Source organism: Enhydra lutris, unplaced genomic scaffold (genome assembly GCF_002288905.1).
Source record: "Enhydra lutris kenyoni isolate GAN:26980312 unplaced genomic scaffold, ASM228890v2 scaffoldscaffold6, whole genome shotgun sequence".
Classification (NCBI taxonomy): Eukaryota; Metazoa; Chordata; class Mammalia; order Carnivora; family Mustelidae; genus Enhydra; species Enhydra lutris.
This window is the reverse complement of record NW_019154090.1, coordinates 12,055,735-12,082,831: the sequence shown is the minus strand read 5'-3', so window position 1 is coordinate 12,082,831 and position 27,097 is coordinate 12,055,735. Positions and strand designations below refer to the sequence as shown.

General features: G+C 46.4%; 1 protein-coding gene across 2 annotated transcripts in view; it reads left to right on the top strand.

Moving 5' to 3' along the window:
- The first annotated feature begins 13,370 nt into the window (after positions 1-13,370).
- Positions 13,371-27,097, top strand: part of LOC111141359 (ADP ribosylation factor guanine nucleotide exchange factor 2) — a 100,433-nt gene continuing 86,706 nt past the window's right edge. The window contains exons 1-3 of one of the 2 annotated variants that reach the window (XM_022493838.1): positions 13,371-13,570; positions 26,003-26,033; positions 26,652-26,775. In XM_022493838.1, the coding sequence (XP_022349546.1) occupies positions 13,450-13,570; positions 26,003-26,033; positions 26,652-26,775 (276 nt within the window). In that variant the 5' untranslated portion in view covers positions 13,371-13,449. The remainder of the gene's footprint in view (positions 13,571-26,002; positions 26,034-26,651; positions 26,776-27,097) is intronic. The other variant, XM_022493837.1, reaches the window with a different exon arrangement.

The window sequence follows — 27,097 nt, the reverse complement described above, 5'->3', positions numbered from 1 at the left end:
TGAAACAAATGATTGGGCAACCTACATAAGATGATGTACTTTTTATATCACCAAGGAAAGACTTTAAGATCAAAAAGATATTTTCATCATTACTTCAAGGAGAAAGATCATGTTAACTGCCACCACCATCACAACCCCCAATAAGGGAAAAGGATGAAAATATCAGAATAAACGGCAGTTGTTTAAATTTAGGCAGATTTCTCTACAGTGTTGTTTTCCACAAAGTACCATGAACAGGTTCAGAAAATGATAATAATACAACACACCTCCTCACAGTCTAGCGAGGCTATGTGTGCGCGTGTGTGTGAAGTAGGGGGATGTTGGTACCCTAACTCTAGACAGTTCTGAGATGTGTAAAAAGAGGTTCTGACCCTAAGAAGCTTCTGGCTCCAATAAGAACAAAAACCAGGATAATGGGGGCGCCTGGGTGGCTCAGTCAGTTAAGCGTCGGCCTTTGGCTCAGGTCATGATCCTGGGGTCTTACGATCGAGCCCATGTCGGGTTCCCTGCTTGGTGGGGAGCCTGCTTCTTCCTCTCCCTCTGCCCCTCCCCTCCCACTCAGTTCTCTCTCTCCCTCTCTTTCTCTCAAATAAATGAATAAAATCTTTTCGGGGGAGGAGGCAAGATAATGGCTTTAACTGAGGCGCAAACAACAAGAGAACTCAGAGACAGAAATTGGTTTTGACCAATTTGACCATGGGAGGACCAGATGGGGGCAGAGACCTGAGCAAGCCAAGGTGAATTCCACATGCCCACAAGTCTGGGAGATCCTTTTTACCAGACCAGAGAGAGTCTGAAATTCCTAGAGTCTCCGTACTTTTAGGAACAGAGGTTCTATTGCCAAATCTCTTCAGGTTGGGGCATCAACAAAAACAGACGGGAGGTTTGGTCCCCTCTCCTCCTGCGCGCAGAGGCCCTGAGAACCATCACCTCGACAGAGGCCAGCTTGGAAATTAGCCCATAAGCACGGGCCACCCGAGCATATTCGGGAAGGAAGGAGCAGCCCTCAGAAGGTCAAGAGGTTTATGGGGTCTGAGCGCCATCATGAAGGAACGAAAGGACAATGTACCTGGGGCAGCAGGTCTGTGAGGCTCTGAGAATTCGTCCCCCCAGCCCCCTGCAAATTCCTAAATCCCCTTGGAGAATTTCGGGGAAAGAGATACAAAAGGTGGCTGTGGATGAACTCAAGCTAAGAAATTTTCCCACAGAGGAAGGCGTAAGCGCCCACTGCAGAAAGGCACAGAAATGAGGAAAGGGGACAGTAGAGAAGGTCATAGATGTGATGGGAGGGTCACAGGGCAGAAGTATGGGTGTATCAGAATCAAACAGGGCTGATTTTCCCTAGGGCTGGCAATGAAAATACATTCAGGAAAGTCCCTGTCCTTTGAGAGGTGGGCTCATGGTAAATGTGGTGAGGGATCCCATAAACCAGAACCCGTACCATCGCTATCAGACTTTCTTCTGGTGCCAGGCGGCTCATGAGAATGAGTCTCAGGCAAAAGGATGAGGCCAAAACCTTTTCCGCACCTCTTTCTTTCGGAGAGGAGTAGACGGGACCCTGTGGTGAGTTCCTCTGAACTTCTTGAACATTGTCGCACTCTTGTGGCCGAGACGCAAATTGCATCGAGGCGGCGGACGGACGTGGGCTGGAGGGTCGTCCTTTCCCTTCTGGGGAAAGACAAGTGGATAGACCAAGAGGTTTCAGAGAAGCTGACCTTGCCTGTGAGGAGTATGGGCTGGAAGGTGCAGTCTTGGAGCTGGAGTTCATAACATCCTTCTCTTTCTTTGCGGAGGGGCGGCCCAGCACCTCCCTCTCGCCATGGGGGCTCTCTGCGTGGGCTATTCTGGGCTTCCTCATGGTGTGCTGGCCCCAGCAAAGTGTGCCTGGTTACAGGGCGACTCCAGGGTTCAGGCATGAATGTTTCCATGAACAAGGTGGAAACTAAATCACCTTTTTATTTGTTTGTTTGTGTATTTATTTATTTAAGATTTTCTTTATTTATTTGAGAGAGAGAGTGAACACAGGCTGGGGTAGAGGCAGAGGGAGAGGGAGAAGCAGGTTCCCCCTAAGCAGGGAGCCTGACGCAGGGGTCGAACCCAGGACCCTGAGATCATGACCTGAGCCCAAGGCAGACGGTTCACTGACTGAGCTACTCAGGCATTTACTTTATTTATTTATTTATTTAGTTAGTTAGTTAGTTAGTTGTTTTGTGTGTGTTTGGGGGTTTTTTGTTTCAATTTATTTTTTTATTTTTTTAATTAAATTTATTTATTTTTTTTAATAAACATATAATATATTTTTATCCCCAGGGGTACAGGTCTGTGAATTGCCAGGTTTACACATTTCACAGCATTCATCATAGCACATACCCTCCCCAATGTCCATATCCCCACTACCCTCTCCCGTCCCCCCTCCCCCCAGCAACCCTCAGTCTGTTTTTTGAGATTGAGTCTTTTATGGTTTGTCTCCCTCCCAATCCCACCTTCTTTCATTTTTTCTTTTCCTACCTCCCAGCCCCTCCACATTGCATCTCCACTTCCTCATATCAGGGAGATCATATGATAGTTGTCTTTCTCCGACTGACTTATTTCACTAAGCATAATACCCTCTAGTTCCATCCATGTCGTCGCAAATGGCAAGATTTCATTTCTTTTGATGGCTGCATAGTATTCCATTGTGTGTATATACCACATCTTCTTTATCCATTCATCTGTTGATGGACATCTAGGTTCTTTCCACAATTTATTTTTTTATTATTAACGTATAATGTATTTTGTTTCAGGTGTACAAGTCTGTGATTCATCAGTCTTACCCAATACACAGCGCTCACCACAACACATACCCTCCCCAGTGTCCATCACCACAGACGCCGCATCCCTCCCACCCTCTCCAGCAACTATTTCCATATTTTAAAAATATTTATTTATTTATTTATTTGAGAAAGCGTACACATGCGAGTGAGAGAGCACAAGCAGGGGGAGCAGCAGCAGAAGGAGAGGGAAACAAGCAGACTCCCTGCTGACCAGGGAGTTGGACATGGGACTCAGTCCCAGGACCCTGAGATCATGACCTGAACTGAAGGTAGACACAACCAACTGAGCCCCTACAGGCACCCCTAGATCGCTTTTTTCTGACCCAGCTGCAGAAGCCACATAGCGCCCCTTCTGCCATAGTTTATAAGTGGATAGGGTCTCAAAAGCCCACTGAGTTTCAAAGCAGAGTGTGGACTTTGTGGACATACTTTAAACCTACCACCACAGGGACGCCTGAGTGGCTCAGTTGTTAAGCATCTGCCTTCAGCTCCAGTCATGATCTCGGGGTCCTAAGTCCCATATTGGGCTCCCTGCTTGGCGGGAAGCCTTCTTCTCCCTCTCTCTCTCCCCTGACTTGTGTTTCCTCTCTTGCTGTCTCTCTCTATGTCCAGTAAATAAATAAAATCTTTACAAGAAAAAAAAAAAAAAACTACCACCCAACTAATTCCCGGTAAAAATTTAAAATACACCCATAAGGCTTTAACCAGACCCCGCATTAGTTTACGTGTTTATTGTCTATTTCTCCACAGTAGAAATTAAGTTCAGTGAAGGTAGGGACTCGGGCATTTTGTTCACTGCAGGGTCCCCAGGACCTAGAACAGAATAAAAGAACCATAAACTGCTGGAACAGAAGCAAAGGTCTGCCCCTCTCCTCTGCATCCAAGTTAGGCCAAAGCACCGCCCATATCCTGCTCCTGCCCTGTGGCTCCCCTAAATGGTGTGGCCTTGGACAAGAGGGCTCAGACAGCCTCAATTTTCTCTTCTGTAAAAAGGCCTGATATTCATACACATCTCCTGGGGTAGTTGTGAGGATTAGATGAGTTCATTGAAGCAAAGCATGTAGAAGAGTCCTGAGCAGTGGGAAGCACTGAGTAAATGAGCCTCTCTGAGCTCTCAGATTTCCACATCGTGGAGTTTTTTTGTCCCCTGGGTTGTCTTGATCTTAAACAGCTTTGTTGAGATTGAATTCATGTGTCATACAATCTATCCCTTTAAAGGTGTACAATTCAGGGCTTTCTGGTATACTCTGAGTTGTGAAACCGTGACCACCATCTAATTTTACAACATCTTCATCGCCTGCAAAAGAAACTGCCATAGGCAGTCACTCCCATTCCCCCCGCCTTAGTGCCTGAAAACCACTGACCCTCTCTCTGTATCTACGGATTTGCCTAGGCCATACTTTATTTCTTGTGTCATTTCAACCTTGATTGTGTCTTATTTTCTAAACGCACCTCCCCCCAACAATAATAGAGCATACAATTCTGGAAACCCTGCCTTTTCCTCTTTGTATCCCCTCCCGAACTGCAGACCAGGCTCTGCGAGCGGGTATCTGCAGATAAAGTCAAAACCTGGCCCTCCGGGTAAGAACCAGCACAGACTACTTGCTACAGGCCACGTGCTGTGTGAAGGGCTTGCTACACATTGACTTGTATTCTCACAAGACACCCAGGCACTGCACGATGAAGGCATTGATAAGGGAACCGAGACGGGAAAGTATGAGAAACTGGCCCCGGGGTGACCCAGCCCACAAGTAAAAGGCAAGATTCAAACGCAGACAATGTGCATCTGGCATCTGCCCTCTTTACCAGTGCATCAGATGGGTGGGATTTCCCAAATGAGTGGGATTTCTTCACTGTTTTCAGTCCCAGGAGACCCTCAGGTATTTGGGAAAGAGCCGTGTGGCAGCTGTTGTCATAAATGACCGTCATCAGCATGTCTTTGTATTCATTTGCCCCACGTGGCTCTTCAATCATCCATTCTGGCCTGATCTCCTGCCTTGACTTACCCCATAGGATGCAACGGAAAGGATGCTGGGCCTTCCCAAGACTCAGCTTTAAAAAGGCCTAGTAGCTTCGTTTTTGTTTTTGTTTTTGTTTTTAAGATTTTATTTAGTTATTTGACAGACAGAGATCACAAGTAGGCAGAGAGGCAGGCAGAGAGAGAGAGAAAGGGAAGCAGGCTCTCCGCGGAGCAGAGAGCCCGATGCGGGGCTCGATTCCAGGACCCCGAGACCATGACCTGAGCCGAAGGCAGAGGCCCAACCCACTGAGCCACCCAGGCGCCCCAGTAGCTTCGTTTTTTGCACTTTGAGGAACCCTCAGCCTATGCATGAGAAGGCTGGATACCCTGCTGGGAGACCACGTGGTGAGGTCACACGGGGGACAGACCCTGAGTCTAGGGGAGAGAGGCCAGCGCCCCCAGCTGTCCCAGCACCTCAGCTGTCCCCCACAAGGTGCCAGATGTGCTAGCAAACCATTCTGGATATCCCAGGCCTGTGTGATCCCTGCCAACTGCAGAGCTAGCCAACACCACCCACGACGGAACCACCACCCAGCTGATCCTGGGCAAGCCCAGAATGATGAGAAGTAATAAATTGTTGTCTTAAGCCGCTAAGTTTTGGGGTAAATTGTAACAAATTGCCACAAACCTAGCGGCATAAAATACTGTAAATTTATTACCTGGCAGTTCTAGAAGTCAGAAGTCTGAAATGGGTCTCACTGGGCCAAATGCAAGGTGCTGGTAGGGCTGTGTTCCATTCTAGAAGTTCTAGGGGAGAATCTGTTTTCCTGCCTATTCCAAATTCTAGAGGCACCCTTTGTCCTTTGGATCGCAGCCCCCTTCCCTCTTCAAAGCCAGCAACAGCATCCCTCTGACTTCTGTTTCTATCACTGCTCCCTTCTCTGCCTCTGCCTCTTTCACTTACAAGGACTCTTTTTTATTTTACTTTTTTATTATTTTATTTATTTGACAGACAGACATCGCAAGTAGGCAAAGAGGCAGGCAGAGAGAGAGGGGGAAGCAGGCTCCCTGCTGAGCAGAGAGCCCGATGTGGGACTCCATCCCAGGACCCTGAGATCATGACCTGAGCCGAAGGCAGAGGCTTAACCCACTGAGCCACTTAGGCACCCTATCAGCACTCTCGTGATTTATAGTTAGCCCATGTAGATAATCCAGAATAATCTTCCCATCTCAAAATCCTTAATTTCATCCCGTTGCCCATTAGGTCACATTTTCACAGGTCCTGGTGATTAGGACTTGGGTGTCCTAGGGCAGCTATCATTCTGTAGACCACAGTTGGGCTCCCCAGCACATTCTGAAATAAGGATTGGAGTGTCCATATTATATTTGGGAGGCACCAGCAGGTGCATGGGGAAGTGAGACACGGAAGGGAAGGAAGCCTCGATGGGGTGTGCAATCTGGCCAGGGAGCCTGAGGACCTCTGGGAAATAGCAGAACACACCGCAGACCTCGCTGGTCATCATTAGGTGCCTCTCCCAAGAGTATCAACCCACTGGCACTTCCGGTCTGCCCTGTGCTTGGCCGAGCACACCTCCGTGCCCCAGGAGAGCACTCAGGCCAGGGTCTGGCATATTTAAAAACAAAAAGCACCCAAAGAGCATATAGCAGGCAGTGTCGGGGGCCCAGCGATCTGCCCTGGCTACTCACCTCTGCTGGCCGGAGGACGCTGCGGGCTTGGTCAGCCTGGGGTGCAGAATCCAAGCCCCGAAGCAGCCCTTAGGCGATAATAGATGGGAACCAGAGGAACGGGTGTCCTGGTTTTCCTCTTCTCTGGGCCCCTCTGTACTGGCTCCCAGAGTTCTCCAGGGGGGTGGAACCGCAGATTACCCTCGGGGGTGACTGGCTTGATACCACGCCTGTATTGGCTCCATCTCCACCCCCCCAGACTGTGTCCTGGGATCACCTCCTAAACACACTCAAATCCTTGTCTCAAGGTCCTCTTTTCAGGGAGTCCAAACTGTGATCCAGAGGCAAACAAACAGCAAAACCCCATAACGGTGGCATCTTAAATATTTACACCAAACAAGTTGACTTTATTTATTTATTTATTTATTTATTTATTTTAGTGCGACTGGACGCAGGTACACAAACAGACTACAATTGCCACATACATAACTTCTTTTGGAGAGAGTCTTCCAAGTCTACCTCTGAGGCTTCCTCTAAGTAGAAAGCTGCCACCAAACAGGGCTTCTGCCCCAAGCAGAATCAGGGGAGGCTGCGCTTGGGTTTTGCCGTAAAGCAAACATGGAAAATAAATGTTTCAAAGGGAACAGGGACGCACAGGGACACACAGGGCAAGCCCTCCGGGACAGTGAGGTGTACAAAGAGTCTGTGTGTACCAGGAAGAAACCAGACCGGCAGCTGGAAAGGCCAGCTGGAGGCACAGCCACCAGGGCCTCAGGTGACTGGCTCACGCTACCAAGTTGAGACATTACTCAGAGGAAAGCAGGAGTCAAAACACACTCTGCCGGCTGCCAGTTTTAGTAGGTAGGACTAAGTTCAGAGGCAAGAGACAGGGAACTAAAAAATAAAAGGTCCTTATGTCTACCTCGTGTAAAAGCCAATAAGTAAGCACCCCAGAACAGGCAAGGCTCTCCAGAATGTCAGGGACCCAGGCACCTTCGCTCTTGTTGCTCTGCTGAGGAAAACTTCTGTTTCACGTTGCCTCGTGGGTCCAATATGGCTTCTGGCAAAGCGACAATGGGAGGGGACTCTTAGATAAAATCCAATATATCCAGTTTCATTGTATTGTTTCATTTTATTTTATTTTTTAAAAAATATTTTATTTATTTATTTGAGATAGAGAGTGAGAGAGAAAGAGAGAGCACAGAGGGAGAGGGAGAAGCAGACTCCCCTACTGAGCAGGGAGCCTGATGTGAGACTCTATCCCAGGACCCTGAGATCATGCCCTGAGCCGAAGACAGACGTTTAACTGACTGAGCCACCCAGATGCCCTGATTTATTTTATTTTTTATGTAATCTCTACACCCACCGCGGGGCCTGAACTCATGACCACAAGATCAAGAGTTACATGCTCTTCCAAATGATCCAGCCAGGCACCCCCCTAGTTTTTTTGTATATATATATGTATATATTCCCTCCAGCTATATTTTAATTTCAGGCATTTTTTCAGGTGATTTCTAAAAAAATATAACAATATTTTAATATTGTTTAATATTATATATATTTTTATATATTATATATTTATTTATATATATTTTATATATTTATATATAATGTTTTAATATTGTTTGATAATTTAATAATTATTTTTATTATTTATATATTTATTTTTAAAATATATTTTCTATTTTTATAATTATTTTATAATTATTATTTATTTTATTTAATTATAAAATTAATAATTTAATATTGTTAATATTAACAATACGTAATATTGTACAAAATATTGTACTGCATTTTAATTTCAGGTGATTTTTAAAAAAAATATAACAATGTCCCAGTTATTGCACGAGACATACTTACACTCAAAAAAAGTATTCCTGGTTTACCTGAAATTCAAATTTAACTTCTGTGACAAATTACCACAAATTTAGTGGCTTAACACCAATTTATTCTCTCATAGTTTGGGAGGCCAGAGGTGTACAATGGATCAGCAGGGTTGTCTTCCTTTTTTTTTTTTTTTAAGATTTTATTCATTTATTTGACTGAGAGAGAGTGAGAGAGAGCACACACAAGCAGGGTGAGCGGGAAAAGAATGCTGCCCACTGAGCAGGGAGCTTGATGCGGGGCTTGATCCCAGGACCCCAGGATCATGATGGGAGCTGAAGACAGGTGTTTAACCACTTAATCGACTGAGCCACCCAAACGCCCCATCAGAGTGGTGTTCCTTGTGGGGGCACCAAGAGAGATCGCATTTCTCCACCTTTTCCAGCTTCTAGAGGCTGCCTGTGTTCCTCGGCTTGTGGTCCCACATCACTGCCACCTCCACTTCCAACATCTCAGCTTCTTCTGACACTGGCCCTCATGTGTCCCTCTAATAAGGACTCTTATGATTTTTTAAGCCAGCCAGGTAATTTAGGATGATTTCCCCATTTCAAAACCCTTAACTTAATCACGCCTTCAAAGTTCCCTTCATGCAGTGCCTGGCTGGCTCAGTCAGCAGAACATGTGACTCTTGATCTCAGGGTTGTGAGTTCAAGCCCCATGCTGGGCATAGAAATTAGTCAAACAAAAAAAAAACCCCAAAACAAAACAGAAACAGGGTGCCTGGGTGGCTCAGTCAATTGGGTGTCTGCCTTTGGCTCAGGTCGTGATCCCAGGGTCCTGGGATTGAGCCCTGTGTCAGGCTCCTTGCTCAGCAGAGAGTCTGCTTCTCTCTCTACCCCTACCCCCTGCTCATGCTCGCTCTCTCTCTCTCTCTCACAAAAAAAAAAAAATAAAAGCTTAAAAAACAAAACAAAACAGAAAAAAGTCCCTTTTGCTCTGTAAGTTTCACGAGTTCAGGAGATTAAGATGTGGCTATCTTTGGGGGACCATTACTGTGCCTACCATAGAAATACAGAAGTCACTGATGAAATTATTAAATCCTGTGGACCCCAAACCACCCACTTCCATTCATCCATAAATAGCTACTGAGCACCTCCTACGTGCTGTGGCATAGAGCTGTAAGAAAGACAGACAATGTCTCTATATGGATGTATGTGCGACCTGGGGAAGAGGAGATAATAAGCAAACAAACTCATGTGAAAACGGACCTTTCTTTTAAAAGGGGGAGCCTAATTTTTCTCCTCTTCAGTGTAGGCTGGACTTAGTCATTCACTTCTAAAGCAACTCTATGCAAATCAAGGGAAAACTGTATTTTGTCTAGGACTTTGCCAAATGTCATTCCCCATTGCAAAACTGCACCACTGACATTTACATCAACCACAGTCCAGTCTCCAATAGACCTTGACCAGTCTGCACAGCGAGCCACCTCAGACACAAGTCATAGAACCCTCGCTGGAGCTTCCTGGGGCTGTTCTCTCTCTCTCTCTCTTTTTTTTTTTCCTCTTGGATCCCTTGCTGGGGGACAGTGAGGTGCCATGTCATGAGCACATTCAAGCAGCTCCTTGCAAAGATGAATAACTGAGATCTGCAGCCAATAGCCATGTGAGTAAGCCACCTTGGAAGCAGCTTCTGCAGCCCTAGTCGAGCCTTCAGATGGCTGCAGCCCCAGTTGACTACTTGACTACCACTCGTGGGAGCTCCTGAGCCAGAACTACCCAAGCTGCTCTCAAACTCCACAGAAACTATGAGGCAATTAATGTTTGTTGTTGTTGTTGTTGTTTAGAGAGAGAATGAGAGCAAACAGGCTGGAGGAGACGGGCAGGGGAGGAAGAATCTTAAGCAGACTCCCCACTGAGCGCAGAGCCTGATGTGGGGCTCGAGCTCATGACCCTGAGATCATGACCTGAGCCAAAATCAAGAGTTCGATGCCCAACAGACTGAGTCACCCAGGCGCTCCAACAAATGTTTGAGTTTCAGCCATTAAGTGTTCAGGTAGTTTTACAGGCTCAGGTAATGATGCAGCAATAAATAACTAATACACAAATAAATAAATACCCCCATTTCAAATTGAGTTTCGTGTGATAAAGAAAATAAATCAAGATGACATGGAATCCAGTGATGTGGGAGGTTGGTGAAAGCCTCCCACATGGGTGACCCTGGAGCTGGGAACAGAATGACAGGAAGATGTCATCCAGATATGCTTTCCAACCCCAACAGACACTGCACTCCTTTTTTTATAATCACAAATCTGAAACAAAATTCGTAGATAACAGATTCTTTCTACACACGTAATTTTAAAAAGTTAACAAAAGAGACACCTGGGTGGCTCAGTTGGTTATATCTGCCTTCGATTCAGGTCTTGATCCGGGGTCCTGGGATCAAGCCCTGCATTGCGCTGTCTGCTCAGTACGCAGCCTGCTTCTCCCTTTCCCTCTGCCCCTCCTCTGCTTGTGTTCCCTCTCTTGCTCACTCTCTCTCTCAAATAAATAAATAAAATCTTTTTTAAAAAAGTAACAAGAAACAAAGACAAAACAAAAAGAAAGAGATGTACAATCTGCAAATTCATTCCAGTATATAAATGCCAAGGCACAATTACACTAAGAGATAAAATAAAGCCGTCAGATGCCAGAACCTAAAAGTAGAATTCCCTGGATTATGACCATTGCAGACTGGTCGGAGGTGCTGTTGTGGTGACTCAAATACCAGAGCCAGCACAAACGGTAGTAATGTGGTTTTGAAATGGAGAGCAACATTTGGTAAAGTTCCAGACAAAATGCAGTTTTCTCTTGAACTACAGTAATAGTCGCATTCCTGGAAAATTCGATATATATTCAGGCTATGAAAAATGCTTTGTGTTTATATGTCAAGCAAATGTACGTTCTAGGTTCAGATGACAATTAATGGGCTTTTCACCTCCAAGAATATCTACTGCAGCCACACGAGATTACATAGGATTGTCCAGCTCTCTAGAGGATGTTGTCAAGCAATCTGCTCCCCACTCATGACAATAAAATTTCAAAAGGTCCCTCGGGTTGGTACTGGTTTCATTGAGAAGCATGGACTAGGAGGCACTAAAGCCAAGCCATTAATAGGAACAAAAACAAATCCAGAATGGCACCGGAGTCCTGAGGAGGAAGAAGGGAAAAGAGAGATGAGGGCAGAGAAGTCAGGCATGGTGAGATACTTAGAGTCCATTCCAAGGGCAATTGAGAGTAACTGTGGGTTTTCAGCAGGAAGTGGCATGGCCTCACCTCACTGTGGGGGATGGCACAAAACATATTAGTCTGTGGCTTGTACTGCCTTGTTGGAGCGTCTCACACATCCATTCATTCACTCATTCATTCAACACGTATGGATTGAGAGTTGTCTCAGTGATGCACTGCTGTGTAACAAACAACCCCCAAACATAGTGGGTCAGCCTAGCAAAAACGTGTTGCTTTCTGCTATTCTGTGGCTTGGCTCTGAAGTTCTGCTGGCCTCGCAAGGGTTATTCAAGGTGCTGCAATCAGCTGGTGAGTTGGCGGGGCTGGGAGCTCTGGGACGACTGGAAAGACAGGACCTCTCTCTGTGTGTGCTCTTTCTTCAGAACGTTTCTGAGCATCTGAGGCCTCTTGCTGCCCAGGCTCACTTTCACCACATTCCATTAGTCAAGGCAAGTCACAAAACGGCTCCAAGGCGGTAGAGAAACAAACTTCACTTCCTGATGAGAAGAGCTGCAAAGCTGTACTACACCAATGGAATTTATGGCCATGAAGCATTCTACCTGGCTCTGGACCAGGCCCTGGGGAGAATGCTGATCCTTTGCGGCCTATACCCTAGTCTGACAACATGTAAGTCGGTAAGTGCAAAAGGCCAGAAAGTGTTGTAAAAACACATCAAATGGGGGGGGGGGGGTCTTGTAAACCCAGCGGTCAGGGAGAGCCTCCTGAGATGTTTGAACTGAGAGCAGAGCATTTGAGCATGCCTGCCTGGGAAGTTGCTGGGGTTTTCAAGAAAGACACTGGCCTTGCAGGAGCCCTGCTCAGCACCAAGGCTCCCTGTGGGGGATGCATGCGGTGTGAAAGAAGGGCTCCAGGGGGCATCACCAATGGTGTTGTGACATCACTGGTGGTGGGATAGAAGGCAAGGGGCCCTGCGGCCAGACTTTTGTCTCCTTACACTCATTTGAAGACTGTGTGACACTGCTGATCCCCGTTTCTTCCAGTCAGACGCCCCTAACACCCCTGCCCCGTGCACAGAACCGAGGAGAACCACAGATTTATGAACGTGGACGGACACACTCCGAAGGGAGGTGCACGGAGGCGGCACGAGACGCACAGTTCACTGGACGGCCAGGTGTGGGCTCCAGGGCTGCGACGGGAAGGGGGGGCGGAAGGTGTGCGCCCCGCCAACAGGCACCGCGAGACCCTGTATCTGGAGAGCGTCCATGAATACCCCTTCTCCTCCGGCCTTCGCTTCACCTCCTCTTTCCCTCCACCCGTTCCTTTCCTTTCCTCTCTCCTTCTCCCTCCGTGTTTTCCTGCCGTTCTCTCACACTTCTCCCCCACCCCACTTCCTCTTCCATTTCAATCCTCTTCCCTTCTCCCAATTCCCCCTCCTCCCTGTATTTTCTCTCCTTCTCCTCACCTCCTTTCCCCTCTTTTCCTCTCCTGAACTCTCCTCTTCCTACCTCCGCTCTCCCCTCAGCCCTTCACTTCCAATCGCCCCCTTCCCCACCTGTCCTCCCTCTCCCCCTTCTCCTGTCCCGCCCGTCCCCTCCAGCCTTTTTACACCTCCACTCGCCTACCCCACCTTCTGTTCCCCCTACTCCTCTCTCTTTCGCCCCGCCCCTCCTGGCCCATCGGGCCCCGCCCCCAGCCGCAGGCCCCGCCCCGCAGGAGGTCACGGGGTCGACGGACGCGCGGCGGCCGTAGCGGCCCCTCCAGTCACGTGGTCACGTGACGCGCTCCAACATGGCGGCGCCGTGGGGCCGCGGCGTAGCTTCCTGACGGGGCGGCGCGGACGGACGCGGCCGGTGTTGGCCGGGACGCCGGGCCCGCAACCTCTCTCGCCCGCTTGCTCGCGCCGCCCGCCCGCGGGGCTGCCAGCCCCCGCCGGGCCGGGGCCATGCAGGAGAGCCAGACCAAGAGCATGTTCGTGTCCCGGGCCCTGGAGAAGATCCTAGCCGACAAGGAGGTGAAGCGGCCCCAGCACTCCCAGCTGCGCAGGGCCTGCCAGGTGGCGCTCGGTGGGTGAGCCGCTCCGGCCCGGCTCCGCGCCGGCCTCCCCACGCAGGCCGTTATCCAGCCCGGCCTCCTGGCCTCCACCTCCCCCGACCTCGAATCCTACCTTCCCGGCCCTCTCATGATAGCCGGGGGGAAACAGATGCCCTGGCAGCTTGGGACTGGCCCAAGGTCACCTAGCAAGTTAGTGACAAGCTGGTGCTAGCTCTCCAGCTTCCCAGCCCAGGGCTCTTGCCACGACTCCTTGCCGTCCTGTTTCCTGGTTCCTCCCCTCACCACCCTCAGAAGCAGTAGCCCTTGCCCCAAGTTTTTTCTTTACTTGCGTTCTTTTAGTTAGGGTTCCCCACGTGAGCAGAGCAGGTGGGAAGAGCTGCTCAACTGGTTTAGGGAAACCCCTGAGGCTTGCTTTCGGAGTCCCGGATTGGAGAATGTTTTTCTTTCATTTCGGGCTCTCCCATAATTCCGTCATATTCTACACCTCCTAGGTAGGTGCAAGAGATCTTCTTATTGCGGGCAGTTCTCTAAAATAGAGGGTCTGTGAGGGTAAAGAGACTTGTCTATTTTATTCACTGCTGGACCCCCCTCACCCGCAGTAGTGCCTGGCACGTGGTAGATGTTGATTGAGTGGACCCACAGATTGTAGAAAGAGGAAGGGAACTCTAACTCATAGCTAGTTAAACCCTTGGTAGTTGATTACAACATCGACATGCTGTCTTTTAGTTTTGATCATTGAAATATTTATCAAATGCCCACTGTCTGCTAGGCACTGTGATGGGCACTGAGGGTACAGTAGGGAGGGAACAAGACAGACAAGGTATTTGCTCTTGTGGCGATTATACTCTAAAAGAAGAAGCAACAACAAAAAAATAATGAGACGTTTTTGAATACTGATAAATACTTCTGTGAAAGTCAAACAGCAAGATGTGATAAAGAGGGCCTGATGACTGCTTTTGATAGGTTGTCAAGAAAGTAATTCTTTCTGAGGAGGTGACATTTGAGCTGAGTCCTGAAAGGCAAGAAGTACCCACCATGTGGAGTTTCTGGAGAAGAGAGTTCTGTACAGTTAGGATCAATACATTTGCCCAGGGCTAGCTTCAAGCTAATTCACCCCCCCCCCATGCCTTTGGTTTGGAATCTGTAAAAAGACTTGTTTTTTCCTAACAAATTGACTGAGTAAATGGAAATTTTGATTTTTCTGTCAGAGAGTTTGACGTTGCCATCACTTTTCTCACTACATTTGGTATGAGGTATAGTGCTGGAATTCTTTTCTTGAGGCCTAGGGACGAGCTTGTGAACTCTGCACTTCTTGGGGGGAAGGTCCATGGCTTTCATCTGGTTCTCAGAAGGGTCTGAGGCTCCCTCAAGGGTCAAGAACTATAGATGGAGAGGTTGTTGTTGCTTAGATAATCTGGAAACAGATGTTAGTCCTGTGAAATCCAGGATCAATTGGAGGAATTTACTAAGATTTGGATTTGTAAAGCTTTTCTGTTCAGAAAATCAAGGCTAACTGTTGGATATTGTTTTATTGGGAATGCAGGATAAGCACTACAAAGCAGTTTGTTACGCAAAAACCCAATACTTATAACTCCATTTTGAAATCTGCCTGGATTCTCACCTCTCCATATTACTTTAAGAGTATTGTTGCAGAAATTTAAAAATAGTAATCTGACAGAGATGTTTTCATTCCTCCCTCAGAAGACCTGACATAAGATTTTCACCAAATTGTGTATCCCATTGTTGGAACCTCCTTATAAAATTGTCTTATGGGTCATAAAGGGTCAAAACATTGAGAGCTTATTAGATACTTTTGCATCCTTTCTTTGTTCAGAAGTTCAGGTTTTTCCAACCCAAACTGTGGAATGCGTGTTCAGTGTTTTAGTAGTGAATTGTAAGAAAGAGCTGATATATGGGGCGTCTGGTTGGTTAAGCGGCTGCCTTCAGCTCAGGTCCTGGGATTGAGCCCTGCTTCAGGATCCCTGCTCAGCGGGGGGGGGGGGGGGGGGGGGGGGGGGGCCCCGGGCGTCTGCTTCCCCCTCTCCCTCTGACTGCCTCTCCTTGCTCATGCTACTGTCTCTCAAAAAATAAATAAATAAAATCTTAAACAAACAAAAAAAGAGCTGATGAAAAGTAATTTGGCTATAGGTTAAATGAGTAACCAAAAGACAGGGTGTCTCATCGTTGCCAGCGAATTGGCTAATAGGAACTATTACAAGGGAACCTATGCACAGCGTTAGCTAAACTGGCCATCTTTTTAAAGAGAGTAATTGTGTCCTTGCTGTTAAATAGAAATGGCTATTATTTATAAGCAATAGAAAACCTACACCAAAGTACACGGTGATAGTTCATTCTGCATCCCTTGTGCCCAGAATAGCCGGAACAAGCTTAAGTATGAGCTTGTGTATAAGAAGTGTTGCAGTGGGGCTGGCGTTTTAGAGATTACCACGTGTAGATTGTCATGCATTTTGATAAGAGGAACCGTAAATGACTGCTCAAAGTTGAAATGCTTAGATGATAGAGAGCACTTAGAGGAAGCAGCTGTGATATTGCGGGACGGGCTCAGGGATACAGGGACTGCATAGTAAGTACAGAGGTTAGGAGTGTGTTCTCTGAACTCGAGACTGCCTGAGTTCAAATCACTTTGCCTTCCACTTCTTATCTTTGTGGTCTTGGACAGGTATTAATACCTTCCTCATTGATTTATTATAAAGGCGAAGTTAGTTGACATTTCTAAGGAACTTGACATGTAGTCGTTGCTCTGTAAAGCCTTGCTGTTGTTTTTTATTATTAGTTTAAGCTGCGACACGTCATAGAAACTGAGCGCTCCGGCTTGATGTTCTTCACCTGCATGGGTTCCTCGGTTAGGAATGACTTATTGCTCTATGTGGTTTGTAGATGCAATAAATAAGAATGTAATTACACGACCAGGAGGCTCTGTTTATTGGAGCGTTAACTTGCTAAGCTCAATGAAGACAGGGCTTGTCCCTTGTAAAAACAGTGGTGATTGGGATGGACAGGTTTGGAGTAATCTCAGTGGTTTATCTGCACTAAATGCCAAATGCGTAGGTACAGACTGCCCAGTTAGGAGACTGTGTCCTTCCAACCTTTATCTGGAGATATCAAAATAACCTGTAAGAGGATTCATCACCCAGCGATATTGTTGCTTTTTACCTTATTAACGAAGCTTTGATGTATATTAATGATCTTGAACCTTTTGGCCCTCCATCGGGGCACAGAAAACCTATGAAAAGCACAAAAACCTCCCTTTCATAACTGTCTTCAGGGCTGTTTTCTCTCATGATCCCTCTTTAAATGATAGTACTGTTCTTAAACTCTATGGGGTTTGGAAACTTGACAAGATAATCTAAAGGTTTTTAAGTTGAGTATGGAAAAATTTGTCTGGAAATCTGGAAAGCGTTAGTAACTGAATTGTTCTAACGGTATTCTTTTCATGTATATTTGATAAGAGATCCAAAATACTTAATAACTTAATCGGCACGGATTGCTAAGCAAGGGCTGAGTGTTCTGTAATGAGTAGGTGTCATTCTTAGTCATTATCAAGAAAATATAAAAATGGTAAACATAATTTATGTTTTCATATGAAACAGGGTGATTTCAAAAAAAAAATAAATTTTCTTCAAGCAGTTTTAGGTTCACAGCAGAGTTGCACAGAAGGTACAGAGAATTCCCATGTGCCCCTGCCCCCACACGTGCACAGACTGTCCCATTCCTGGCATCCCTCACCAGAGTGGAACACTTATTACCGTGATGAAGCTACCCTGACGCATCATTTATCAACTAATTGAGTCAGTTTTTAAAATCACATGTTATATAATAACTATTGCTCTCTACCATGTACTAAGCTTTTCTATGTTCCAGGCACAATGCCATGTGCTTTACATGCAGTTTAGTTCTTACTATTATTATCCTCATTGAGGCCCAGAGAAGTTGGCCAGCATAACTCAGCCAGTAAGCCACGGAGCCACGACGGAACACTGGCGGTCCGGCTCCAGAGCCAGATCTTAAGACCTTAACCATGTACTGTCATGGTGCACTGCTTCTCCAAATGAAAGTGTATACAGCATACTCGACGGAGTCTTTAAACAATTGCACTGCAGGAAGGTTTTGAAGTTTTAAGTAAAGCGTTCGATAAGAAGTGAGACCATATTTTCTGTAGTTGAATTTTGGGGTGTATTTGAAGACTCTAGTCAAGAAGATGACAGCTTTTTTTCCTGCATCTTTTTGCTGTATATGTCTTTGGTTTACTTTAACTTAGGGACTAATAGGAAGAAAGAAATGAAGGTAAAAAGCTTATGTCCTCCCTCCCCCCCAAAAAAATTAAAAAAAATAAATAAATAAAAAGCTTAAGTCCCATAAGCTGCATATGAGTTATGAAGTGTTCTGATTTAGGACAACTCTCTTCATCCGCAATAAACTGCCTTTGATTAATTCTAAAACCGGAAACTGCCCTGGTTTCCTGTGATGCAGTATTGGTGTCTGTCTTTGGGTGCCGCAGGCAAAGGGGGACCAAGGCTCAGAGGACATCTTGCCCACATCTGCACAGCCAGGTGGGAAAGAGCTCTAACACATGCTCTGTCCTGAGATAGAAATCGTAAAATCCAGTTTTAGATTTGCTTCTCTGTCTCCTACATGGGATTCAGAGGGAAGGGGAGTCCTCGGTGATGCTAGCTGGAGCTCTTGAGGCGATGCAGTGAAGGTGCAAACCAGCATGGAGTGGTTGAAGCCTGCATGGGAGGTGGAGAAACACAGACAGCTGTTTCCCAGAGTTTGGCCATGGTGTGAAGGGGAGGCTGGAGATGTGGATCCTAGGAGGTTTTTTCCCTCTTTCTTTTAAAGTAGAAAAAACTTGAACTAGTTTAAATGTCACTAGGAAGGAGCCAGTTGAGAGAGTACATTCATAAATCTTAGTTGTGTATTAATGTGCAAAAAAATTTAACATTTATACGTCCATATGATAAAAAGTAAATCACTTTGTCCTCCATATGATGATGATTTTTTTCTCTAATGTGTTCAAAATAATTATTCTCACCATTAGGAAGAACCTAAGTGCAAAATTTGAAAAATATTTTTAAAAATCCCTAAGTTGTCATGGCAAATAGAGTAAGCCTTCTGTTGAAATACAGAATAAAGCCTTTAATTTTAGCAAATTCTGGCATCTTGATGAGACATTTTGTTTACACATGCTCCAGACTAAGGTTTTGAGAAATACCAGGGCTCAGGACCTTGACAGATTCGTTTTTGTTGGAAAGCTTTATGACGTTTCTTTAGGAGGGGGTCGTCTGCCTAGAAGCAGCATCTAAAAGTTGGATTTTGATTACCGAAAAGTATTTATTTATTGGTTTGGCAGGAAATTCACTAAGAGCTGAATTGGAAACTTTGCTTCTTGGTTAGTCCTGTGATCCTGGGATGGCAAGTTAGCTTCTTTGAGCCCCAGTTTCCTGAAATGATAAAAGTGGTAATACCGACGCCCCAGGATTATGGTGAAGGGTGCGGTCAAGTCACCGACACCCGGAGCCTGACAGCTGACCTGCTAAAATCCAGAGGCACTGGCGTTACCATAGTTAGAGGAGAAGGACCTGAATGCTTGCTCCTCTCTGCCTCCTGTATAAGTTGGTTTATGGGCATTTTTGCTAGTCTCTGACATTTCGACACCGGTGAAGCAAGCGGTTGAATGAATTTAGAGCTCTGTCCTGTACTTGTAAATCTCAGGGGAGACTCTGTAAGCAGTGCTGGGGAAAACAGTAAGACTATTCTTTATGGAAAAGAGCAGACTTGTGAAAACGTGTACTTAATCAGCAAGTACATGGAGTCTCCTGTATAAATAGCTCAGAACTGTATTTAGTTCTCACCAATTTCACCAGGCTTCAGGGACCTGCCAGGAAAACACTTGACTGTCTTTCCAGCAAGGTTATCTTAGAAAACCTTGACTCATTCCTGGAGTCTTCCTATAAGAAACTTCTTTCAGTTTACTGGCTTGGTTGTAAATAAGCCCTTTAGCTTTTTTATTAGGTATTTTGTTAAGTTTTACAGGTTTGTGGGGAGAACGGCCTTCTCGTGCTGTTAAATTCTTAAATTTTTCCTTGGTCCCAGGGAGTGGTCAGTGCATATTTGTTATTTATGTGGTCTTTTTGTTTGTTGACTAAACAAGGGTGACTTTCACTGAGAAGATATTTATTTGGGTGTCACATTTGGTGTCATGCTATAAGGGAAACAAACAAGGACCCTGTTCTCATGCAGTTTGCACTTAATGGGGAAGAAGCCTGTTATTCAAATGATCACATCCTCTGGAGCATACTAACAACCTAAAAAGTCCTGTGAAGGAGAGAAACCTGGGCCTACAGGGGAGTGAACAAAAGAGTAGGGAAATTTCTTTGAGGAAGTCTTGAGATCTGAATGATAAATAAGAATTAAACAGGTTGGGGTGAGAGGCATTTTGGCAGCATGTGGGAACAGCATGTACAAAGGCCCTGTGGCAGGGAGGCGTATAACTGTTAAGGAAACTAAAATGTCAATTGACAGTTATCTCAGAATAGAAAAGAGTGATTAAAAAAAACAACAATGGGGCACCTGGGTGCCTCAGTGGGTTGGGCCTCTGCCTCCCTCTCAGGTCATGATCTCAGGGTCCTGGGATGGAGTCTATATCGGGCTCTCTGCCTACTTGTGAGCTCTCTCTCTCTCTCTGTCAAATTAAAAAAATTTTTTTTTTTAAAAAACAGCAACAAATTTTGAGAGAAACTGAAAGAGGCCACTGTGTGATTGGAGCATGGTAAATGAGAGGGGAGAGTGTTTGAGAATAAGGTGGGAGGGGTAGCCAGGGCCCACCCCACCATGCAGGACCCCAAGGTTGTCTTGGTGAGGAGTTTCATTTTCAGATGAAAAGCAGCAAGACAGCCCTGAAGAGTTCTGAACAGGGGAGAAAGTGACAGGATAGCCAGGTTTGTATTTTGGAAAGATCACTTGGGCCACTGTGTTGAGAATATTTTAGAGAGAGACCAGAGGGATGGCCCAGGGACAAAGAGGAGGTGGTTACCATCTTCCAGGTGAGAGATGTTAGTGTCTGGACTTGAGTGGTGATGACGGAAGCCAGACAGTGAATGCATTCCCCACTCTGTCGGAAGGTGAAACTGACAAAAACCTGGTGATGGGCTGGATAAGAACATTAGATAAGGAAGAGGATTGGTACTCACCAGCTAGATGGATGGTGGGGCTGTTCTGTAAGGTGGGAGTGCGGGGAGACCATCTGGGGAGAGGTGGGGCAGGAGGTTGATCTGAGTTGGGACTTGATGTGTTGAGGCTCCCCTGTCTTTGAGCATCCAGTCGGACAGGTGGCGTCATCAATGGCTGGAGGTACGGCTGATGTTTACGAGGCAGGCCTGGGCTGGAAGTCATGATTTGGGAATGAAGAGAGCCTCGGTGGGAACTGAGGATGAAGTGGCCTAGGGAGAGAGTGGGCAGAGAAGGAGAGGCGGAGGAGGTCTGCCTGGGCTGCAGGAGCCACTGCCTGCCTGGCTGGGCAGAGGAGGCGGAGTCTGCAAGGGCAGTAGGAAGGACTTGGGGCAAGAAACAGGCCCCGGGCAAATGTGTGGGTATGGTGGCAGAAGTAGAGAACATCTCAAGGCGGGAGAGGCCAGTAAGGTCAAATGCTGCAGGGAGGTCAGATTAGGTGGAGAGTAGCAAAATGCCAGTCCGATTGAGAGACATGGAGGTCATTTGTGACCTTAACTTGAGCTGCTTTGGGGGTGCGGTGAAGGTGAAAACCAGACCGGAGTGAGCTAAGGCCTGTGTGGGAGGTGAGGGACTAGGCAGTGAGTGTGGACCGCTCTTTGCTGAAGTTTGGCTCTAGTGTAAAGGGGAGGAAGAGAGTGGATCTTGGAGTTTTTTTAATCTTATCTTTTCTTTCTTTAGAGGCTGAAACTTGGGAAGGGAGCCAGTTAAGTGAGAGGTTAAATAATGCAGGAAAGAGAAAGGACAGTTCATTCATTCAACAAATGTTGAGTATCTACTCTCTGCCTAGGAATTCCTAGGTGATGGAAATTCTGCAGTGAACAGAACAGACAAAAGTCTCTGTTGTCATAGTCTCTATTGTCCTGGGGAAGACAGATAACATATGAACAAATAATATGTCAAGGGCAGTAAATACTGTGAAGAGAGATTGGAAAAATAAACCAGAGTAAAGTGAAAAAGCATGTAAGGAGATATGGAATTATGGGGGCCCGGTAGAGATGGCAGTTTTAGGTGGTGAGGGAAGGTGACATTTGAACGGTGAACTGAAGGAAGAAAGGGAGGGAGGGAGCCATGCGTCTGTCTGGGGGAAGGGAGGGTGTTCCAGGCAGCAGGAACAGGGATTGCAAAGTCCCTGAAACTGGAACATGTGGCAAGCCGGCTGGGGGGCAGGGTGGTGGAAGGTGAGATCAGAGGGATGGCCCGGGGCCAGATCTTACAGAGGCTTGGAGCCCAAGGTCAAGATTTTGGATTTTACTCAGTGTGAGATGGGAAGCCAGTGGAAAGTTTTGAGGAGAGGAGCAGATGTAATCTGATTTATATTATAAGGGTTATGGATTAGCTGTTTTGAGCAGATGTGATCTCATTTACATTTGAAGTGAGTCCCTCTGGCTGCTGTATGAAGAAAGATGTGGGGTGGGAGGTAGGTGAGAGCTGGAGTAGTGTGGATGGATGGTAGGTAGTGCTGGTGGCCCAGCACGGTGAAGAGTGATCAGATTCTAAATGGAACGGAGAGCATGAAGTTCCCAAGAGGCAGATAGGGATGGAGACTGCAGAAGTGGAGGGATTGGACCCTGTCTTCTGGCAGGAGAGTGGAGGCTGGGTACAGAAGTGGGTCGGTTTGTAGGTTCTCTAGTGGTAAATTGAGGAGGTCTCCTTGTGGCAGCTTCTAATCTGTAAATGAAATAGGAGATCACTCCATGGGTTGAGTAAAGAGGAGGGGTGATGTTTAGGAGGGGACGTGGGGTATTTGAGGAGAGCAGAGGAACATGCAATCCTCTGTGGAGGATAGAGGAGATGGGCTCACCTGGCATGATAGAGGGTTCCGTTTGTGGTTGGTGATTATGGCTCTCTAGCCCTACCAACTTGCCCTGTTGTCAGAGATCTGGTTGTTAGGTGGCGACAGGTCAAAAGGAGATAGTAGTATAATCTAAGTTTGGGATTTGGCCAGAAATTAAAGGTCAAAGTCATGGCTATTGATTGCCTGTCATTCTGATAATGGTCATGCCAATGGAACCCACCATGGAAACTGAAGACTGGGGAAAGCTGAGGTGTTGGACTCGTCAAGATCTGACAGGCCAAAGAAAGACCCTGCTGAGGTCAGTTGAGTAGGACATCTGGAAGGAAAGGAGATTGACAGTATGGAACAGGAAGGAGCTGGAAGTGCCACAGTTACACATAGGGACCAGGTTCCAAGTGTGACCAGCCACACCAGCCTGGCTTGGAGCAGGGGAGGAGGACGTTGGCGGGGAAGTTGAAGGAATTGAGGGCAGCGTTGGTTTGTATAGGAGGCAGGTGTGTAGCAGGTCAGATGTGTGGCGGAGAGTTGAAGGTTTGCAGGGACTTTGGGCAACTTGATCGGTGATGGGATATTGAGGTTGGTGAAGGTGGTTGTTGGACTCAGCTTGGGAGTGGAGCAGAGGTCGGTGCCAAGTCACAGTGAATGGGGGGGTCTGACCCTAGGGGTTCATAGATAGCAGCGATGCCCAGAAAGTACTTCCTAGGAAGATAGTGCTGCTTTTCAGTGGAAGCTGCCCCACCCGACTCAGGTCTCCCTGCTTTCCAGCCTGCTCATTTATGCCTGCTGATAGCCCAGTTGGCTTTTGGGAGAGCAATGCCTATTAAAATGTGAAACGATAAACCAGAGCAGGTGTGCCCTACCATATGCTCCCCTTCTTTCACCCATCCTCCTGCTCTGTCCCCTCACTGAGGGGTTCTGGAGTTTTGCTCTGGAGCAGACAGCCTGGGTATGAATCCTGACTCTGCAGTAGCACTTGGTGGCTATGATGGTGGGCAGGTGACTTCACATGTGTGTGCCTGGGGTCCTCAGCCATATTACAGCTACAGGACAAGAGTGCTCTGGCCTTCCTGGGTTGTGGTGAGGATTGAGTGGGCATGTGCCCTTCATTTTCTTTTGCCCCTTGGCTCTGCTTGGTTCCGTCAATGGCACTAGAAATTTTGCACTATTTCTGGCTCCTTTTTTAAGAAAAGAGCAAGAGACCTCATTTGTTGGCCACCTGCTATAGGTCAGACCGTGCCTTAGCCAATGATGAGTTCGTGCCGGTGACCTTCCAGAACAGATTATTTTGGAGCTCAGAGGCCAGCACAGACTCTAGTGAAGGCCTCCTTGCTTCAGTTACATTGAACATCTCAACTCTGACAGAGTAACCATGGTTGGAAGGAAACCTTACATTGGAGTTTGAGCAGCAGCTCCCCTTTGGCGTGTCACACAGTGACATGATCTTAATCACGGAGCATGGCCTTGGTACTATGGATATAGGTTTCTGCAAACTTGGCTGCCAGCCTCCTGGGCCCTTCCCACAGCCTGGGGGCCTCCGCTAGAGGAAGCCGCAGCTACTTCCTTAGTGGATTCTTGTCCCCAAAGGAAAGGAACCATGCCACAGAGCTCTCTTTAACAGACCCCATGTGTCACAGTGTCACAGCCCTGGTGGTCCATGAGCAAAACACTCGATATCAGTCATCCGGGTGTTTCTCACCCATTTTCTTATGCGTGTAGTGAGAAGACATTGGAAGGTTGGCCTGAAGGTTAGAAATTGCCACCTCTAGTGAGTCTGTCTGCTTGTTCAGTGTTCACTTCCTAGCTTGGTCTAAAACAGGAGTTCTCCGAGAAAAGGAAATTTGTAATTACCAAACTGTGTTGCTGGGATAACTAATGCCGTATCCAAACCACTGGTTCTCCACGGACTGTGAAAAGGCTGCCCTTTTGGAGATATCTAAATACACGGCATACAGCGCAGACTTACTTCAGTGGCGCTTTGAGAATATGTTGAACCCGAGGAGCCCAGTGTGCAGGAGTACATCTGATGGAGCGGGTGGGGAGGCTTCTCTCTGTATCTGGATGGAGTGTTCTCTCGTTTCCAGGGCACAGAACCTTGTTCCTCTGGAAATGAGACCATCTCTCTGAGGTTGTGATTTGTGAATAATGACACTTTATTTCTATAACCTTTACTGGGTAGTTGTTATAACCTCCGTGGTAAAAAATTTTTAATTAATTCATAAAAATTACATATGCTTTAGCACAACAGTATGAGTGCAGTCAGTATACTGAGCTGTACATTTAAAAAATGGTTAAGATGGTAGATTTTTAGGTGTTACCTAATTAAAATTAAAAATTTTAAATTAAGGGGCACCTGGGTGGCTCAGTAGGTTAAAGCCTCTGCCTTTGGCTCAGGTCGTGATCCCAGGGTCCTGGGATCGAGCCCCACATCAGGCTCTCTGCTCAGCGGGGAGCCTGCTTCCCTTCCTCTCTCTCTCCCTGCCTGCCTCTCTGCCTACTTGTGATCTCTGTCAAATAAATAAATAAAATCTTTTTAAAAATTTTTTTTAATTAAATTAAATTTTTAAAAAAATTTTTTAAATTAAAAAAAACCTTGTCTATAAAAATAACGAAGTATATATGCTTATCATGGAAAATGTGAAAAAAGAAAAAATAGTCCTTCTCTTAACACAGATTTTTGTTCTGTTTGTTGCCAATCTTCTATACATATTTTTACACAGTTGAAATGTTATTCCATGACCATAATAGTGTGGTAGCTATCATTAACATAGATTTTGCAGAATGGGGAAATAGAACATTGGACTATGTGACCAAAATGCCTGGATTCAAATTCTGGTTCCCTAGTTCCTGATATGTCACATGAGGCAAGTCACCTGACCTTTCTGTGCCATGGCTTCTCATCTAAATCAGTGATTCTCAGCTGGGGCGGTTTTGCCCAGGAGACACTTGGCCATGTCTAGAGACATTTTTGGTTTTCCAGACTGCAGGAGGTTGCTCCTGGCACCCGTTTGGTAGAGGACAGCGATGTTGCTGAACATTGTACAGAGCACAGGACTGCCCCATGGGTCACCTGTTCCCCGGGGTCGCCATGTCAGTAGTGTCTCGGTTGAGAGGTCCTGCTCTAAATAAGATGGAGGTAAATACCACCCACCTCATAGCATTGTTTGGAGGGTTAAGTAAATAAAAGTATGTAAAGTACTTAGAGCAATACCTAGCACAGAGTAACCTCCATGTCCGTGTTAGCTATTATTACTGTCACTTTTTATCATTTCATATCAGCATTTCATTCTTTAAAAGCTCATAAACATTCTTTTTAATATTTTCTAAATATCTTTCAGTAAAATGTTCTTTCATATAAGTGTTACATGCTCCTAACATGGCTTTCTTTCTTCCCCACCAGATGAAATTAAAGCAGAAATAGAAAAGCAGAGGTAAGTAAGCTCTTCTCCTTGCTGAAATATGGTATTAAGGGAGTAGGTAGTGGCCATGGGAACCCCTTTCTGTGTGTGTTTTCTCATATTTCATAGCTCCCAGGTGGCACACACTCTCCTAGCACGGTGCCGGCACAGGGCAGGACTCTGGATGTGTTTGAACAGATGCTAGGTTAGTAGGTTACCAACCCAATAACTGCACATTTGCAGGAAAGGATAAAGTAGATGAAGTTCATGCTGCTGTAGCTTTTCTTGACAGGCGAGGCAAAACTCTTGGCCTGTATGTCCTGCTTCTTTGGGCAGGAAGACAGCTTGCCCCAGAAGTGGCTGCTCCTCATCTTCGTAGTTAAAAAGCCAGTTGGTCGTGTTTCAGAACATGGCTGATGCCAGCATTCAGTCCAGGATGCTGTCGACATAGCTTGCTAATCAGAGACCTTGCTTCTGCCTGTGACACTTTGGTCATTTGTCCTAACACATGTGTTTCCGTTTTTAATGGTCTCACCCCGCAGACGCAGTTTAGGGGCACTGGCAAGTGGGATGGAGAGTTAGAGGTGTAGGAAAAGCAGATTTTTTGTTTTTTCACTTCCCCGCTCTGGCCGTCTTCTGCTTTTTCCCTAGGCTTGGCGCTGCCGCACCACCAAAGGCGAACTTCATTGAAGCTGACAAGTATTTCCTTCCGTTCGAGCTAGCTTGCCAGTCCAAGTCCCCACGGGTGGTCAGCACGTCCCTCGACTGCTTGCAGGTACCGTGTTGAAACTTGGTGGTGTAAAGAGGGTTTTCTCCAAGCCACTGGCGGTCGTTGCAGAGGACTGTGCTTCCAGGCTGATGGAGGAGGGAGTGTGTTCTTTTTGGAAGTTTCATGAGGGAGGGAAGGGTAAGAGGTCCGACCTCCTCAGCCGGAACTAGAATGTGTTCCCTTGGAAGTACTTTGTTATACTCTCTTATGTGTGTTTTTCTAACTGAAACCTTTAGGATTAGTTGGAAATGGGGGTACACGTGGGCATGTGCAGCATTTCTATGCCACCTCTTTCTTGATGGCATTAAAGTTCAGAATATCAAATAGA